Below are 15,400 nucleotides of genomic sequence, written 5' to 3'. Positions count from 1 at the left end.
AACATGGAGTCATCCAATGTCCCTGTTGCGCCGCCCGAATTCAATCCTCCCGTCTCTGGTTGATTAAGGCAGTGTGCAGGTGCCTGATCGCGGTCCTCCGCAAGGTTTCAAGGCTCAAAGGTTGAAGCTTGGAGCAGGCTTGGAGCAGGCTTGGAGCAGGCTTGGAGCAGTCAGCAGTAGGTACCACCACCAACAACAGCATTGTACATTGTAGCGGCAGCAGCAGGGGGTTTCATCTTCAGGCTAGGCGCCCCGTCGTGGCCCATGCTTTCCATGCTGCAGCCACACGAGCCACCCACTTCACGTCATGCCGCTAACAGGTAGGTAACTGGGGTTTACAGAGTGCACCAAACTCCGAGAAGAGCATTTGATGGAAGATACCTACATGTACCTGAGTAGAACCCAGCCAGACCAACAACATCCAAAGCCTTTCAGCAGCGAGGCGCACATCGGAACGCAGCATTCCTGTATACTTCAAGTCAGGACACAATCAACTTGGCAGGCTGTGGAAATCCGTTCCAAATATGCCTACACAAGCTAAGCCCCCGCTAAAGGGCATCTTGAAGAAGACCAAACCTCCCACCGGAACCACACCCGACGAACCGGACGCTGCTACCAGAGCTCGTAATCTTGCGATACACCACGCGACCATCATACACGACCGCCGGCAGATATCCGACGTAATCTCTGATTCCGTCATCGCCTTGTCCAAGCTGCCTAGTGAGTCGGCTGAGCTGCCGCCCACCGCTGCTTCGCCGAGCGACGACGATGCCGTAGCCTTCACGTCGCAGATCCGGCTCTTTCAGCCCTCCGACTACGAGGATCTGATCGAGGAGCGCAACTGCCTGGGCAAGTGCGGCTACGTACTTTGTCCCAAGCCGCGGACCAAGGTGAATCAGACGGGCGAGTTCAAGCTGGTCAACTTTGGGCGCAAAGACTTCGCCATTGTCCCCAAAAAGGAGATGGAGAGATGGTGTTCGCAGGCTTGCGCGAGGAGAGCCATGTACATCAAGGTGCAGCTGAACGAGACAGCCGCCTGGGAACGGGCAGGTATCGAGGGTATCCAGATCGAGCTGTATCAAGAGCCGGGCAGCAGCAAGGCCGGGAAGAAAGCAAGCGACCCTGCTGAAGATCTTGCCAAGGACTTACGGTCACTCAAACTAGAAGCGGATCGCAAAGCCGCCAGCGATGCAAGGGAACTTGCGCTAGAAAGAGGTGACACCGGTGATAAGACAAAAATGCGGCGGGTCGCCGTCAAGGTCAAGGAAAAGGATGTCTCGGAGGCACCAGCAGAACCTTCACTCGATCAAAATGAGAATAACCATCTGCTTCTCGAAGGATACAAGCCAAAGTTCGATGCCCAAGCGCAAAAAGACCGTGTGGGTTGACATGGCCCGCTCGGAACAGACGAGAGGGGTTAACCACAGTTTGCCCACTGCAACGTTTGGTACTCTACACAGTTTGGACATAGTAAGTCAACCTGCAACTCACACTCTCGCCTGGCTGATCTCGATGCTCAAACTTCTACATATGACCGACTCTGTCAAATGGAGGATCCATCTATGATTGAGCGTGAAGCCCCCTTACAGCAAACGCTTCTCCAGGCTGCCTTGTATATACCTTGCACCAAGTCTGACGAAGACATGGCATACGGAAGTCATCCCAAGAACATCGTCCCCGACAGCTCAAAGTTTAGTCAACCCCTGAGGACTTGCGACGATGATGAGAATCGGATGGTCACAAACATCGGTATCTGCTGTTGTGGATGGCAGGTAGTTCTCTTTGCAAAGCTGCGCTTTGGTTGGCAACGCAATGTGAATGTAATACTTACGAATGGCGACAAGTGTTCCAACCTGACGCATAGATGAGGAGGTCTATTCCAGCCAACCGTCTTCAACAGCCGTCTATTACCGGCGTGTGCAAGTTCAATCGGCTTCACGTGGAGAAAATGTCAAGGTTGTCAATTAATTACTACGAAGCCCAGAATTCTTTACAAACTACCTTTGGATCGTGTCAACAAGCCATGAACATGCGTCTCCCACGAGGTATTCTTTTGCCCGAATCATTGGTCAGCCAGGATTTCGTACGTCGTAGGAACTGATGACCGTCGGCGTTCACAGAGACGGCAAGTTGGGGTGATGTTACGGCAAGACATATCCTGGTGCATTTGCGAGTCGACAAGCATCATCATGGCACGATGCCACGATAACATCTCAGCGTAGCGGCTTATCCAACAGCATCGTGGCAAGTGGGACTTATTTAGTAAGATCAACGTAACAATCACAAACCGAAGCGGGGAATGATGGGAACGGGGAATGGCAATCAACCGTCCTCCCCAGCGTACTGGAGATTCAGGGACACCTGATTGGGAGTAGATCTTGTCTTTTGCAGATCTAAAATGCACTCACTATCGTCCATAGAGACGCCATGCAGCCGTGAGAGTAAGCTGTGAGACCAATAATGCCAGTTGCCCAAATCAAACATTCCATAACCCCATTGCGTCGTACTGCATTCACCATTTTCCTCCTTCCCTAATGACTTAACGAGCCTGACGGTCACCGAAGCGGCGAGGGCGCTCGGCAGTCTGTTGCTGGGTGACGGGGACAACGTTGACGGGGATGGCATCGAACTAGACAAAACCCATATTAGCCAAGGCGACAATTGCGCGCGCAGGAATAGCAGAAGACGTACGCCGAGGTGCTTCAGCAGGTCCTTGGTCTCGCCATCGATGTCGAGCTGGCCGGACTCAGAGTTCTGGGCGAAGTCGAGGGCGGAGACCTCAGGGACGTATTGATCCTTGCGCTCACGCTCCTCTTCCTGGAGCTTGAAGGAGATACCGCGGACGGGGCCACGCTGGATACGCTTCATCAAGTGTGTGGTGTAACCGGCACTTTAGTAGGGATTGGTCAGCTTCGAATATTTCTCGAATTGGTCGTATCGTGACAAGAATTCTCACATCTTGTTGCGGAGACGCTTGGAAGCGATCACAGCGATTTCATCGCAGACACGCTTGTTGCACTCGAAGTCGAGCGTCAGGCGGGGGTAGAAACGCTCAATGATCACCTTGGCGCTCTTCTTCACGGTCTTGGTACGGACGCGACCCATTTTGGCGGTGTTGGCTGGAGATTGTGGGAGTCGGTAGTGAGGTTGGTTGGGCTGGCGATGTTGAAGATGGAAGTTCGTCAATCTTTGTGTAAGTAAATTGAATCTCTCTCTGGTGTGTGCAAGTATCTGTGAAAGTGGGAACTGGATAAGATAAGGACTTAAACCATACGACTTGTGCGTGGATGGAGGAGGGTAGTGGGCTGCCAGTGAGTGTGGCTGGAATGTGCCACAAACCACCAAGCCACAAATGATCATTCGGAGCACTCATCTGCGCATCAGGAACGTGATGTCTGCTAAGGCGATTGATTACCTAATGCACATGTATCAAATATTCTGAAATGTCGATTGATCAGGTTCACGTCTATCATATCTACACTTCAGGAGTTCCCATTCCCCCAGTAGTTACACAGTTACTGTACAAATGATACACAACAGAGACCATCAAACAACACCACCGCCCGATTGCAATAGTTTGATCAGAGATATGCCGGGTTCATTGTTCTGAATAGCCTTACAAATCCCGTCCGCCGAGGTTGCCAAGGCCGTAGTTAGATGCACTGCCAGACGTTCTCTTGCCCATGTACCTCCGATCTCCTGTAGGCTGAGATCTCAGTTTTGGCTGTGCTGCTTCTTTGACGGCGCCCCCAAAGGTGTCGCATTCTCCCACCAGTTCCTTTTGTACTACGTCTGTCTCGAGGTCATTGTCCAGCAGCCTTATCTGAATCTTGCCTGTTGCATCCACATTCGCCGTCTGAACCTGTACGTAGACCTTGGCACCGCCTGAGAGACTGGGATCGAAGTCATTCAGCCCGGTGATACTATTGTTATTACCCACGGCGCTCAGTGCATGCCGGCGTTTGTTACTGAATGTTGTCTCGTGCGAGGGAATATTGGCGATGAAACCACCAACACCAATCTTAGGGTTTTGGTTGGTTATGCCGAATCTAGGCGTCACAATCCTAGCCTTGACGGAGGCGTGGCTCTTCTGGGGGCCATAAATCGGGTGGTTCTCCATGAATGCTTGCGTACGCAAGTAGGACAGACCAGCAGACGGGTGGGTGATAGGTGGCCCTTCAGAAGCGTATGGACTGTCCCGATACAGATCATACGCTTTATCCGGAATCATATGCCCCAGCATATTTGGTGCTAAGTGCGAGTGGGCGTTGCTAACAGGGGGCCAGGTCCAGGAATCGGCTAACAAGATTGAAGAGTTCATGGCGATCTCCACGGAGTCGTCGGGTATACTCCAGAAGTTCCTCCTCGGTGATCTCGTCTGCCGTTACGGAGGGGATGGCGTTTGTAGGGGTGCTCGCATCTTGCTCCGAGACGCTACTGTTGCGATCTGCCGTTTTTTCGGCTGCCAGACGCTCTCGAAGGAATTGGCGGAACTCGGACCGCCGTGCGCGTACGCTCTTGGCGATATAACGATCGAACTCCCCATCTGTCATGCCTGCAAGCCACGGCCCGCGGAACTTCCATCTCAGACTGAGAGGGTCGCCGTCGTCCTTGGTTGCCCATGCGGAAGCAGATCCGTTCGGGGTAGCAAGAAGTTTTGAAGGGGCGGGGGTAGTGAAGTCCCGGCTTTCTTCGAACACCGAAATAAGTGTTGGGTTTCCCTGCCGGTCTTTAGACGTTGGGACCGAGAAACTCAGGTTCATTTCCCGGAACTTTTCGAGGGTGATCGTATGGTCCGAGGCGGACTGGAAGTCGGTAACATGTTCGATCGAGTCGACCTTCTTAACTCGCACCAACGGGAAAGTAGACTTTGTGGTTGTTTTCAGAGGCAGCGGGCGTTTGAATCCCCAGTCACCCACCAATCGGGAAGTCGAGGGTGTTGTAACGGTAAGATGCGTAGGAAAAGCTGCCGTGGCCGTCTCGGATTTGTGTTTGGTCGCTTGCGACATATCTCCAGGCGGAGGCGCAATTGGCGCAGGCATTGAGAACAATCGCGAGGAGCGAAGGAGGGCAGCTCCAGGGGAGACCGCCCGTTGTGTGGACGCCATTGTCGGCCAAATGGGTTGAATGGCAGAAACCTCAACGATGGTGAGGATTCGCGACAGAAATTCTGCTTGAGCGTCCAATTGGTTTCGACACCAGCTTGATGCTTGGCGGCGGGCGGCGGGCGATGGGCGCCGGGACGGAGCTTGAGCCGCCAGCTGGCGATTTGGCCTTTGACAGCCGGCCACTCGTGTAAGTGCGTCTGTACAACTTACAAGAGGTACATAGGTAAGGAGGTATGTTGGTAAGACTTCACTTTGCCGGAATCACTTTCTCAAATTCTCGATATCTTTAAATTCTACCATCAAGGCACCATATCTTCTTTTTGCCATTCAAATTATCTGTAGTGGCCTCCCAAACAAACTCGAGATCCTGGGCCTGGGGCACCACCTCCGCCTACCTGGTCGAGTCAAATACGCACCGCCCTCCGTTGACACCATCTCTTTGTCTTGCCGAAGGCGTTGATTCGTGTTTTTATATACCGTCTACCTGCCTTACACTGTGCCTAATTTACGTATTCGTCGCATAAGGGAAGTATTTTTCTTATGCCAACATCGCCTGGGTGGTTCACACGCATAACCGTGTCATAGATCGCTGGCTCTTCCTCTTCAGGGCCGGTTTCATCCATTGCATGTTATCTATGTCTTGATACCCTATATTACTGAACACTAAGCCACTTAGTTACTTGGTAGACTGAGAAGGCTACAATACTGTCGCTTGGCATATGGCACGATCTTGATGACCATTGGCGAGGTTTATCGAAGTCAGCTTTATGCCCTACAATGCGCGTCTTTTGAGACTCTGTATATTACATTATATGTGTCACGAAGATTCTGTGCGTCTTTTCCCCCATTGGAAGGGGAGTTCGGTATATGGCGGCGGGTGTCTCCCAAGTGTTGGGAAGAAAACCGGTATATCCCTTGATGTTGCTCGCTCCGGTGTACCTGAGGGTTTTCGATATTGGGTGCGTTACAAGACCGCTTAAAACACCATGCCTCATGGTATGCGGGACTTCCATGTACATGCATTGAAGTTGGTTTTGGCTAAATGATGTCAAGTTCGCTGACACATATACTCAGATTTAGACCCAGAGACGTTGTGTGGTCTTGAGGCCCAGTAGCAAAGGCTGGAGTTGTATCTTCTCTCAACACCCAATACTGCGAGCCGATCAGATATACGTCTGGAAATCTGCTCAGTATTGATCCGCTAAGTTCCCATGCAACAGAAACAACGAGATCGTTGAGTCAACTTGTGTACCTTTCTGTTGCAGCGCGCACCATCAATAGACTTGGCTGAGCAAAGATCCTTGGCTTCCCGAGCCTGTTCAGTAATGTTGTTCGTGAAGACATGGATGACTGCGTATCCCTTCGAGATCAATGCGTCTGTCATGGGATTGCTCTACTGGGATCCGCTCCAGTGCCAGGCTGTGGAGGTCAGTTGCGCATGTCAAGGTCCACTGCTCGACGATTTCCAAAAACTGTCACTTGCTATACAGTGATTAAACAAGGCAGTCGCATCATATTGGCTTAATCCCCTTTCTTTAGTTCCCCTAGGATAGTTGGGTGTGTGTGCTCCATACATATCCATGCCAGCGTTGCAAGGGATGTTATAAGATCAAGGGTTCGATTCCGAGAACGTAGGAGAATTATAAGCTGGATCTCATTATGGTTGATATTTACGTAGATTTCTCCAGACAAGGTAACTAGACCACATGGTAATACAAGCCGTATGGACATAATTTCAGCTGGCCCAAACGACAAATCATCGTAGAGTCATGAAACGCTGAATTCCATAGGACGATGTGAAGATGCGAGTAATTGGAAAGAGATCGCTATCACACGTAATGCCATTACCAGGTAGGTGCCCATTTCATCACCAAGTAAATCAGCATACCACTGTCAACCACTTAAGAATAAGCTGTTTATTCCCGTGCCAACGATTGGAATCGATTGAGGGGTTTGAAAGGTCTACGGGAAGCCGATGTTACGCGAGAGCCAAAACGGGAATCTTCATCGTTGTACTATTATCTCTATAGGTTAATTAGATATAGTAAGTGCTTTTATTACACCCAGTGAACATGGAGGGAGGTTGGCGATACCCAGGCAGTGATCTGCAATAAGAGAACACCAAATATATCCCTAGCCTTTCCGTTTTCGGGATCCGCCGAAGCAGAGTCACAAATATACATTCTCAAGGGCCAGGGGTCTTTTCCAACTGGCTCTGGCTGTCATCCAATCAACATACACTTTGACACTTTGACCGTCGAAAGTCCAAGACAGAACGCGGCGCATGTTTGCTAACTTTGTGGCGGTGGTATAACAAAGTTGCCTAGTGAGTTTCGATGATGAAGATCTATCTTAATCGAGCATCGCATGAATTTGGAAAACGCCCGCCCGTCATGGTTGCAGCGACTCCACCTGATATGCCACGACCGAGGCCTGGCTACTTCGGTGACGTTCTGGGGTGGCATCTAGCCATGCCGATATGGCTAGATTGCGGCCGATGGATTTAAAGCAAGCAGCCATCATCATGATCAAAATGCGAAGATTGTCTGCACCAGTTCTCTGACGAGGACACAGGGCATTCCTCCCTTCCAACTTCTTACTACTCAAGCAACTTACCTGAAGTACGACCCGGCTGCCATTATACTTTTCGCCAAAAAGTCACTTACAAGCCCCCCTGTACGCGGAACGAAGCAGCATACACCCACACATACACATAATCCTACGCGCTCGCACTCCCCCTCATCTCTCTGGGCTCGAACGCCACATCGCGGAACTACCTCGGATATGGTCGCCATATCGCCGCTCGTCCAGACCATCCTGGCGGTGGCCGACTTCAGGCTACGGGGTTACTCCGATGCAAATTGCGGCACCATGGTCATGGATGTCACCGATTTCGAGAGTTTCGGCTGCCTGAAGCTCCCAGACGGCGGCATGATGTCCGTCAGCTTCGACAGCGGCAACTTCAAGTCTGGCAACGTCGAGGGCCAACACTTTGTCACCGATGACTGCACCGGGCCCAGCATAGGACAGGCGAACTTCCTCGATGCGAACTATACTGTGCCGGACGGGCAGTGCGTCAACGCCACGATGGCCCCGGATGCGAAGAAATTTAAATCCTTCTCGTATGTGACGTATCGCTGAGGGATCTGGAGAAAGCTCGTCGTTATCCTGACGGGCCATTGGGAACGCCGAATGTCCCAAGCCACTGCACTACATACAAGCAGTCGGGGCAGATGGTCGAGGGAGGCAGGTTTCAATGCATTGGTAGACTTGTGCTGTAAGAGAACTAGCTCTAGGCCCCTGGCGCGACATGTGCATCCGTTGCACCGAGTACGAAGTACGCCAGTGTGTGAAATCAACCTTTGACGTAGGGGCCATACTATATCTGTATATATGTACACCTAGTTTATGTCGGGCGAGATGCATTCTGGAGGTTTCGTTTTGATGGCGTTTAGGGTTTTGGTGGGGGTCGTAGCTGCTTCATTTCGTTTGGTCCCGGCAAACAACCAGCAAGCCCTGTAGATGCTGTATACGAGAAGAAAGCACCAATTTATATGTTGGCGAATTAACCAAATTGATGTTTTAAGAACATTCATTGTGCAGATGCATAACGATGGCCTTTAATTACAACCCTTGTAGTCCGAAGACAGTAATATGAACTGCAATAAGGACCGAGATGATCAGGTGTTCCTATCATCGCCACTCAATCACAGATTGAATCCTCCGTGGCGCAATTGGCTAGCGCGTCTGACTGTTATGTGCTCTCTCCAAGGGTTCTTGCGATCAGGAGGTTGACAGTTCAAGCCTGTCCGGGGGAGTGCACACTTGCTTTTTGCAATTCTCGTCTATTTTTGGAAAAGTTATTCTCAGTCTACATATTTATACGTCTTTGAACTGCGCATTCTGACAACGCAGTAAAAATACACGCGCAAACAGGCCTGCCCACATACCAACTACATCTGACTTTATTTTTTTGGGAGCAGAACATGTCAGTTATGTTGGCCTATCATGCGCCGCGCTGTGCAGAGTACGTCATTTCGGATTGGGTCCAGCTCTCTTGTTGTGTGTGCCGTTGCGTGCCTAAGCCCATGTTCAATCTCTGAGACACACCCTACCACCCGTGCGGCTCAATAAGAACCGCCGCTGTGTGGGAGACAGCAAGCCATAAGCACAATAGACTTCAAGTAAACGCGATCACGAAGTCAGTCATTGACCTCGAACCTCTGTTCACGCACATATATGTGGAATATAACCACGCGGTAAAACATTACAAAGGTACTCGTGTCACCGACCTTTTTATCCGTTCCCAAGGGATTGGGCTATGCAATCCTTGTTACACGGCAGGAAATCAAACTAGTACAACAGTATGCTTGCGTTCCCTGGCCCAGAAAGATCGGTGTAGAAGGCATGGTTACCAAACTACACAAAGCTTGGGATTACAAATCTCAACTGCAGAGATCATTTTCTAGAACTGTCCAGCGCTGATCAGATGGCATTAGGCGTAGCTGGCAGCGTCTTACCTCGTATTAACCATGCCTGTGACATCTAAGCTGAGCTTCGATTTCATTGTGGAACTTCATGCACAGTGCTATGGGCCAGAAGACATATCGGACGAGGACTTGGTAGAATCTGAGGAAGCTGACAAGCATCGTTAATGAATTTGTGGTAATATTAGTACAGGGTTTCGCGGCCGACAAAAAAGGTAAGACCATCTATAACAGGCGAAGATAACTTGAGGATATCTTCGACTTCAGTACTAAAGGGGGTGCTTTCGCATGGCCCTCGTCCATTTTGTCGTCTGAGAAACTCGCTCCTGCTTCGTACGTGAAAGAATCCTTGAGATCAGCTAGCAATTGACTGATGGATGTCGGGTCGCCGATGGGTTCTGTCAACTTGAGAAAGCCATGCTTGTTGAGGTCGGGCGTAGGGTCCGAATTTGAGTCGAGCACGAGATAGACTTCTGTAACATGTGTGAAGCTTTGCATCAACACATACTTGTTGTAGGTTTCCCAGGGCCGCCTGATGGCAGGATTGACGTGGTCCAATGCAAGATTCTGCACTTCGGTTATGTCTGTGACCAGTTCTGCGAAGTCTCGGCAGGCATCGTCGTATCCCATGTATGGGGGCCTCGGGAGGTAAAGGGTATCTATCGCCGGGTGGAAGTATATGCGCGGTTCGTGAGTGCGTGTGCCGAATAGGGTTTTGTATAGCCTCGATGCCTCTTGTCTTGACTCCCGGCACACATGGAAAACGGGGGGCGGTTCCGTCGTTGTTCTACAGCAGTCCTCGTCAGATTTGTAGGAGACCTCCACGACTCGAGGCTGGCAGCTCAAGCGCCATATCTGCCACCTGATCTCCAGAGGCAAGGCCGAGAATAGGTGAAATGACTGGCACGGCATGATGATAGCGAAAGGAAGGACGCGAGGAAAGATGGGCGGAGTGGTGATGCAGGCTGTAATGGACAGTATTGTACACAGACAGAAGGAAATGAGAGTGAGATGACGGCGAGGCAGCGGCTGGGTGTAAGTGGGCTACCGGCTGGATATAAGGTTGCCTTCCTGACTAGCTGAGTGCGCCGATGAGGGATAGTGAAGTGAAGCTATCCACCCTATTACAACGTACACGTCAGGCCACATATATAACCAGCTGTAGGGGTCAACCCTGTGTAATTTGACAGATGCGCTGTCCGCAAAGAGAAAAGAAAGCCCTCTGCCTGGATCAGGTCTGGGGTGTCCCGATGCCCAGCCTGCGCTATTCCAATCAAGACGTCGAAATGAAAAGGATTAGCTGGGCTCTTGGGCATCTGACTGAACCTAGGGTCCTAGACCATATGCAGACCCACTGACAAGACCAGGTTCGTGACGACAAACGACTTTCATCGCGGCTGAGGGTCGTGACCAGGCCTACCCGCCCGCCGACACATGAGTAATTGCCGGGAGTCAATACGAACTGCCCACTCACCACTGGCCAACCCTAACAGTCGCTGGCCTTGTTGGCGATTGGTGCGACTGCATGGCACTATCTCAAACGCAGAACGAGGCCTCTCCCGGCGCCGGTAACTCAAAAGAGGAGTGGGTGACACGGGTTTGGAGGAAGAGGAAGAAATTGGACTCTTTGGGCAGGGCGGAGGGCTGTCCCGCCGGCGGTAATTGGGCCCCTTGACACCAGGCTCGAACGCAATAACCTCGTCACCTGGGCTTCGCGGAGAGGGAGGGCTCGCATTTGATGCGTGGTGCATCTCAAGTTGCCCACCCACACATGGCTGGCTGGCTGGAGGGATCGTACGACTTTCTCTGTCCGTGCCGGCATGAACACTGGGGAACGCAGAGCGCGCGTTATTAGCAAGAACCAGTCAGACCAGTCGCCGGTACCGACCGGTACACAACCGAGGGCAGCGCCAAGCCCAGAGCGTACAGGACTCTGCGATCATGCCACTTCTCCACAGTAAAATTTATGTGACTTTGCAGCTTCGAGACATTTCCCTGTCTGTCACCTCAGACCTGGGCTTTCTCATGGCACTCTACATATGTTGAGCCACCTCGCCGTAAACCTACCTTGGCTTAGATCGGGCAGTATTCCAGATAGCGGGAGCGATCGATCCCTTGCAACCCACGTTCTTTTTTCTCTCTGTGCTAGTGCGAATTGATTGGGAAAGCACGTATTTTCATGCTCCTCAGCTCCTCAGCTTCGAAACCACCAGTCTCATGCTTTCCGGCGCATTGAAGACAACGCCGCAGTGTCTCTATTCATAGGTCCTTGTGGCTGAGGGCTGGAAAATAGTTGACCCGAAATTAGACCAGGCGTCAGCCGGCAGTTGCTGCACCTCCCATCCCTCTGCACATGCACCTGAGCGTCGTGTCTACCCAAAATTGGAAGTACCTACCTACTTGCCTACCTGCTTGATCTTTTAACCTCGCGGCTTTGCCCGCAGACGAAAATCGCCACCCCAAAGGAGCCCCCCGGAGACCGGTCCGTTGGTCCCCACTGGCACACGCACACATCCACCCCCCTTCTCTGGATCTACTCTACAAACCCGGTTACCTGAGCTTGGGTAGGTGCAGGAGTGATGCAACGAGCCATGGCAGCAACTATAGCGTCTCAGTCATCTGCAGCTCTCAAGTTTGATCTAGTGGCACGATGCAGTGTATGTTCAAGGCATCCCATGCCGCCCACAAATAAACCACTTCCATAACCCATCTAACGTAACATGTGTCTGCCATAGACTACCAGAGCGCGGGCATCATGTCTCACGCTGCCTCACGGCCCAGTCCAGCTGCCCATGTTCATGCCAGTGGCAACGCAAGCATCGCTGAAGGGTCTTACACCCGAGCAGCTTGAGGAAACGGGTTGCCGTCTGTGCCTGAACAATACCTACCACCTGGGTCTGAAGCCCGGACAAGAAGTTCTCGCAGCCATTGGCGGCGCTCACAAATTGCAAGGGTGGCAGCATAATATACTGACAGACAGTGGCGGGTATGGACTTGTCTTGGGAGCCCATCTCCCACTTTTTCGCTGCGTCAAAACAAAGACTGACAATATACACTCTTAGTTTTCAAATGGTGAGTCTGCTAAAGCTGGCAAATATCACCGAAGAGGGTGTCCGATTTCTGAGTCCCCATGATGGAACGCCTATGCTCCTCACACCGGAACACTCTATCTCACTGCAAAACACCATCGGTAGCGATATTATGATGCAACTGGACGATGTCCTGGTTACAACTTCCCCGGATGCAGCTCGCATGCGAGAGGCCATGCTGCGGAGCGTAAGATGGCTCGATCGATGCATAGCAGCACACAAGAACCCGGACAGACAGAACCTTTTCTGCATTATCCAGGGCGGTCTGGACCTTGGAAATGCGTCGCGAGTGTTGCAAGGAGATGATCGCCAGAGATACCCCCGGAATCGCGATTGGTGGTCTTAGTGGTGGCGAGGCAAAGGCAGACTACTGCCGCGTCGTTGCTACGTGCACGGAGCTGTTGCCCGAACTCAAACCTCGATACGTGATGGGCATTGGTTATCCTGAAGACCTCGTTGTCAGCGTCGCCCTCGGCGCCGACATGTTCGATTGCGTGTGGCCGACTAGGACCGCCAGGTTCGGGAACGCGGTGACCAAGCATGGAGTACTCAACATCAAGAACGCCAAATTTGCTGTCGACTTTGGTCCCATTGAGGAAGGTTGTGGGTGTATATGCTGCCGAAAGGGAGACGGGGGACTCGGCATCACCAGGGCTTTTGTTCACCACAACACCGCCAAGGAGACTGTCTCGGCACACTTACTGACCCTCCACAACGTCTGGTACCAGTTGAACCTCATGAGAGAAGTTCGCGATGCCATCATGGCTGATCAGTATCCTGCATTTATACGCCGATTCTTTGCAAATCTGTACCCCAACAAAGCAGACTATCCGGAGTGGGCTTTGGGAGCTCTGCGCGGAGTTGGCGTGGATCTTGTCGAAGATGAAACCTGAAACGTCCAACTACGCAAAAGCAAAAGCGAATTCGGTGTTAGGAGAAACTTATTGGACTTGAGGACGGTCGAATGCAATATTAACACAGATGCTCAACTCGATCGCGAGGTATTTCGCCAATGCGCCGCGTGCGGTCAGTGAGCTTTGCGACCACTATAGCATTCATTGTCACTGTCTTGCAATACTTGATCCATTGCCCCCTAAACCGAACCCTTACCAGAGAAGTAGCCAGTACGGCAGGTTCACTGGAGAAGTCACTGTTAGTGGAACGAATGCCTACTGTTTACTTTGGACATGCGATGTTTGCCCTTCCAATCATAATCTGGCACCGATGTCTATATTACTACCGTCCGTGAGAAAGGCAATCCTCGTTGCCGATCCGGTTTGCAATGATGATTTGATGATCTTTACGCAAGGTTGGTAAATGTTCAACTGCATCCTTTTTTCTTGCGGCTGAGGCCCGCATGTCATGTCCGGGGACGATGGAAACCGAAACAGAAATGGGCGTGCTGCATCAAACATGGCTGTAGAGAGGTAAGGTACGTCTGGTGTACAGCACATCATCTTGTGATACCTGCAGAACATTGTGGACTGGATGTTAGGGGGAGAAGGGGGAGATTGCGGGGAAGGACAAGGTTCAATATTGGAGAACCACTCTTTCGAAAACCAAGCTGCAACCCCCCCACATCCCTGAGATGATGTTGCTTGCCTGCAGATCAATGTTCCAAGTCCTCACATTCCTTTGTGTCTGCTTCGTGTGTCCAGTCTCGCCTACGTATCTCTATATGTCACGTCGCTTGTTGCTGAACATCTCAGCCCTCTAACCCTTCAGTTTTGGTGGCACAGTCGTACAGTGCGGTCGCAATCTGTTCGGTAAATCCTAGGTACGTTTAACTCGACCGTTCCAGCTTTCAAGCTTCCTCGGGTATTGACTTGCCTTGCTAGAATATAGTACTATATATATACCAACCCTTTTCTCCGATACAGCCGGTCTTTCTCGTATTGGAGGATATAGCTCATCCGTCACATTGCCGCCCATATGAAAACCTGCATGTCTTGAACCCTCAATACTCCGGATCGTCCAACTCGTTCTCCCGCGCTTCTCCAAGTATGGCTGGCAGTCCCGATTCCGCTGCGACGACGACACCCATGTCCAAGCTGTCCCTCGACCCCGCCCCGGCGACGAAAAAGAAAGCAAAGTCCAAGAAGGCCGTCGTGGCCGACTCTTGGGAGGACGAGTCGGACAGCGACGGCGACTCCGCCGAGGATACCTCCAGCAGCACCGTCGCCGCGGCGCCACGCAGCGGAACCGGCGTCGCCGCGCCCCCGCCGACGCCCAGTACGCCCACCTACAACACAGACTCGGCGCCGTCGTGGCAGGCTGAGAACACCACCACCGGCCCGTCATCGTTATCACCCTCTTATTCGTCGTCGGAGCCGCGGCGACCCGAGAAGACGGACGCGGTGGCGCGCCGCATGATCGCCAGCGCGCTGGGCGTCAAGGCGCCGCGGCCGACCGAGGAGCAGCGGGCCTACGACCGGGCGCTGCGCGAGAAGGAGCGCAAGCGGCGCGAGCTCGAGAAGGAGGAGGAGCGGCAGAGGGCAGAGCAGGCCGAGAAGGCCAAGGCGGCTATTTGGGAGGATTGAGCTGGGCACGAAGGAGACAGGATGGCGGCGATGGCATGACTTCCTTCGCCAAGGCCGAACGAAGACACGGACTATTTCTAAGGATAACTACCGCTTTTCAATATCCACAACATTTCAAATATCGAAGAGGGAAAAACATGATCAGACTTAAAGTACTACTACTGCCTATGTAGTAG

General features: G+C 51.9%; 7 protein-coding genes across 7 annotated transcripts; 3 read left to right on the top strand and 4 right to left on the bottom strand.

Moving 5' to 3' along the window:
• Window positions 1-524: 524 nt before the first annotated feature.
• On the top strand, window positions 525-1,388 carry PG997_007751 (uncharacterized protein; the record flags this gene model as incomplete). Its single annotated transcript, XM_066812066.1, has 1 exon — window positions 525-1,388. The coding sequence occupies one exon, from the start codon at window positions 525-527 to the stop codon at window positions 1,386-1,388; it is 864 nt and encodes a 287-aa protein (XP_066667408.1).
• Window positions 1,389-2,539: 1,151 nt separating this feature from the next.
• PG997_007750 (40S ribosomal protein eS17) lies at window positions 2,540-3,105 on the bottom strand (the record flags this gene model as incomplete). Its single annotated transcript, XM_066812065.1, has 3 exons — window positions 2,540-2,629; window positions 2,692-2,890; window positions 2,957-3,105. The coding sequence occupies 3 exons, from the start codon at window positions 3,103-3,105 to the stop codon at window positions 2,540-2,542; spliced, it is 438 nt and encodes a 145-aa protein (XP_066667407.1).
• A 511-nt stretch (window positions 3,106-3,616) lies between these two features.
• Window positions 3,617-5,108, bottom strand: PG997_007749 (mitochondrial 37S ribosomal protein bS1m; the record flags this gene model as incomplete). Its single annotated transcript, XM_066812064.1, has 2 exons — window positions 3,617-4,215; window positions 4,277-5,108. The coding sequence occupies 2 exons, from the start codon at window positions 5,106-5,108 to the stop codon at window positions 3,617-3,619; spliced, it is 1,431 nt and encodes a 476-aa protein (XP_066667406.1).
• Window positions 5,109-7,946: 2,838 nt separating this feature from the next.
• PG997_007748 (uncharacterized protein) lies at window positions 7,947-8,288 on the bottom strand (the record flags this gene model as incomplete). Its single annotated transcript, XM_066812063.1, has 1 exon — window positions 7,947-8,288. The coding sequence occupies one exon, from the start codon at window positions 8,286-8,288 to the stop codon at window positions 7,947-7,949; it is 342 nt and encodes a 113-aa protein (XP_066667405.1).
• Window positions 8,289-9,820: 1,532 nt separating this feature from the next.
• On the bottom strand, window positions 9,821-10,507 carry PG997_007747 (uncharacterized protein; the record flags this gene model as incomplete). The annotated part of the gene is made up of 1 exon (XM_066812062.1): window positions 9,821-10,507. One exon carries the CDS (start codon window positions 10,505-10,507, stop codon window positions 9,821-9,823), a length of 687 nt encoding a protein of 228 aa, XP_066667404.1.
• A 1,679-nt stretch (window positions 10,508-12,186) lies between these two features.
• On the top strand, window positions 12,187-13,577 carry PG997_007746 (uncharacterized protein; the record flags this gene model as incomplete). The annotated part of the gene is made up of 4 exons (XM_066812061.1): window positions 12,187-12,252; window positions 12,331-12,581; window positions 12,658-12,871; window positions 12,975-13,577. 4 exons carry the CDS (start codon window positions 12,187-12,189, stop codon window positions 13,575-13,577), a joined length of 1,134 nt encoding a protein of 377 aa, XP_066667403.1.
• Window positions 13,578-14,687: 1,110 nt separating this feature from the next.
• Window positions 14,688-15,224, top strand: PG997_007745 (uncharacterized protein; the record flags this gene model as incomplete). Its single annotated transcript, XM_066812060.1, has 1 exon — window positions 14,688-15,224. The coding sequence occupies one exon, from the start codon at window positions 14,688-14,690 to the stop codon at window positions 15,222-15,224; it is 537 nt and encodes a 178-aa protein (XP_066667402.1).
• Window positions 15,225-15,400: the final 176 nt, after the last annotated feature.

Source organism: Apiospora hydei (assembly GCF_038363865.1).
Source record: "Apiospora hydei strain CBS 114990 chromosome Unknown utg000006l_segment0_segment0, whole genome shotgun sequence".
NCBI lineage: Eukaryota > Fungi > Ascomycota > Sordariomycetes > Amphisphaeriales > Apiosporaceae > Apiospora > Apiospora hydei.
Note: the sequence above shows the minus strand (reverse complement) of the source record. Positions and strands in the feature narration are given on the sequence as shown.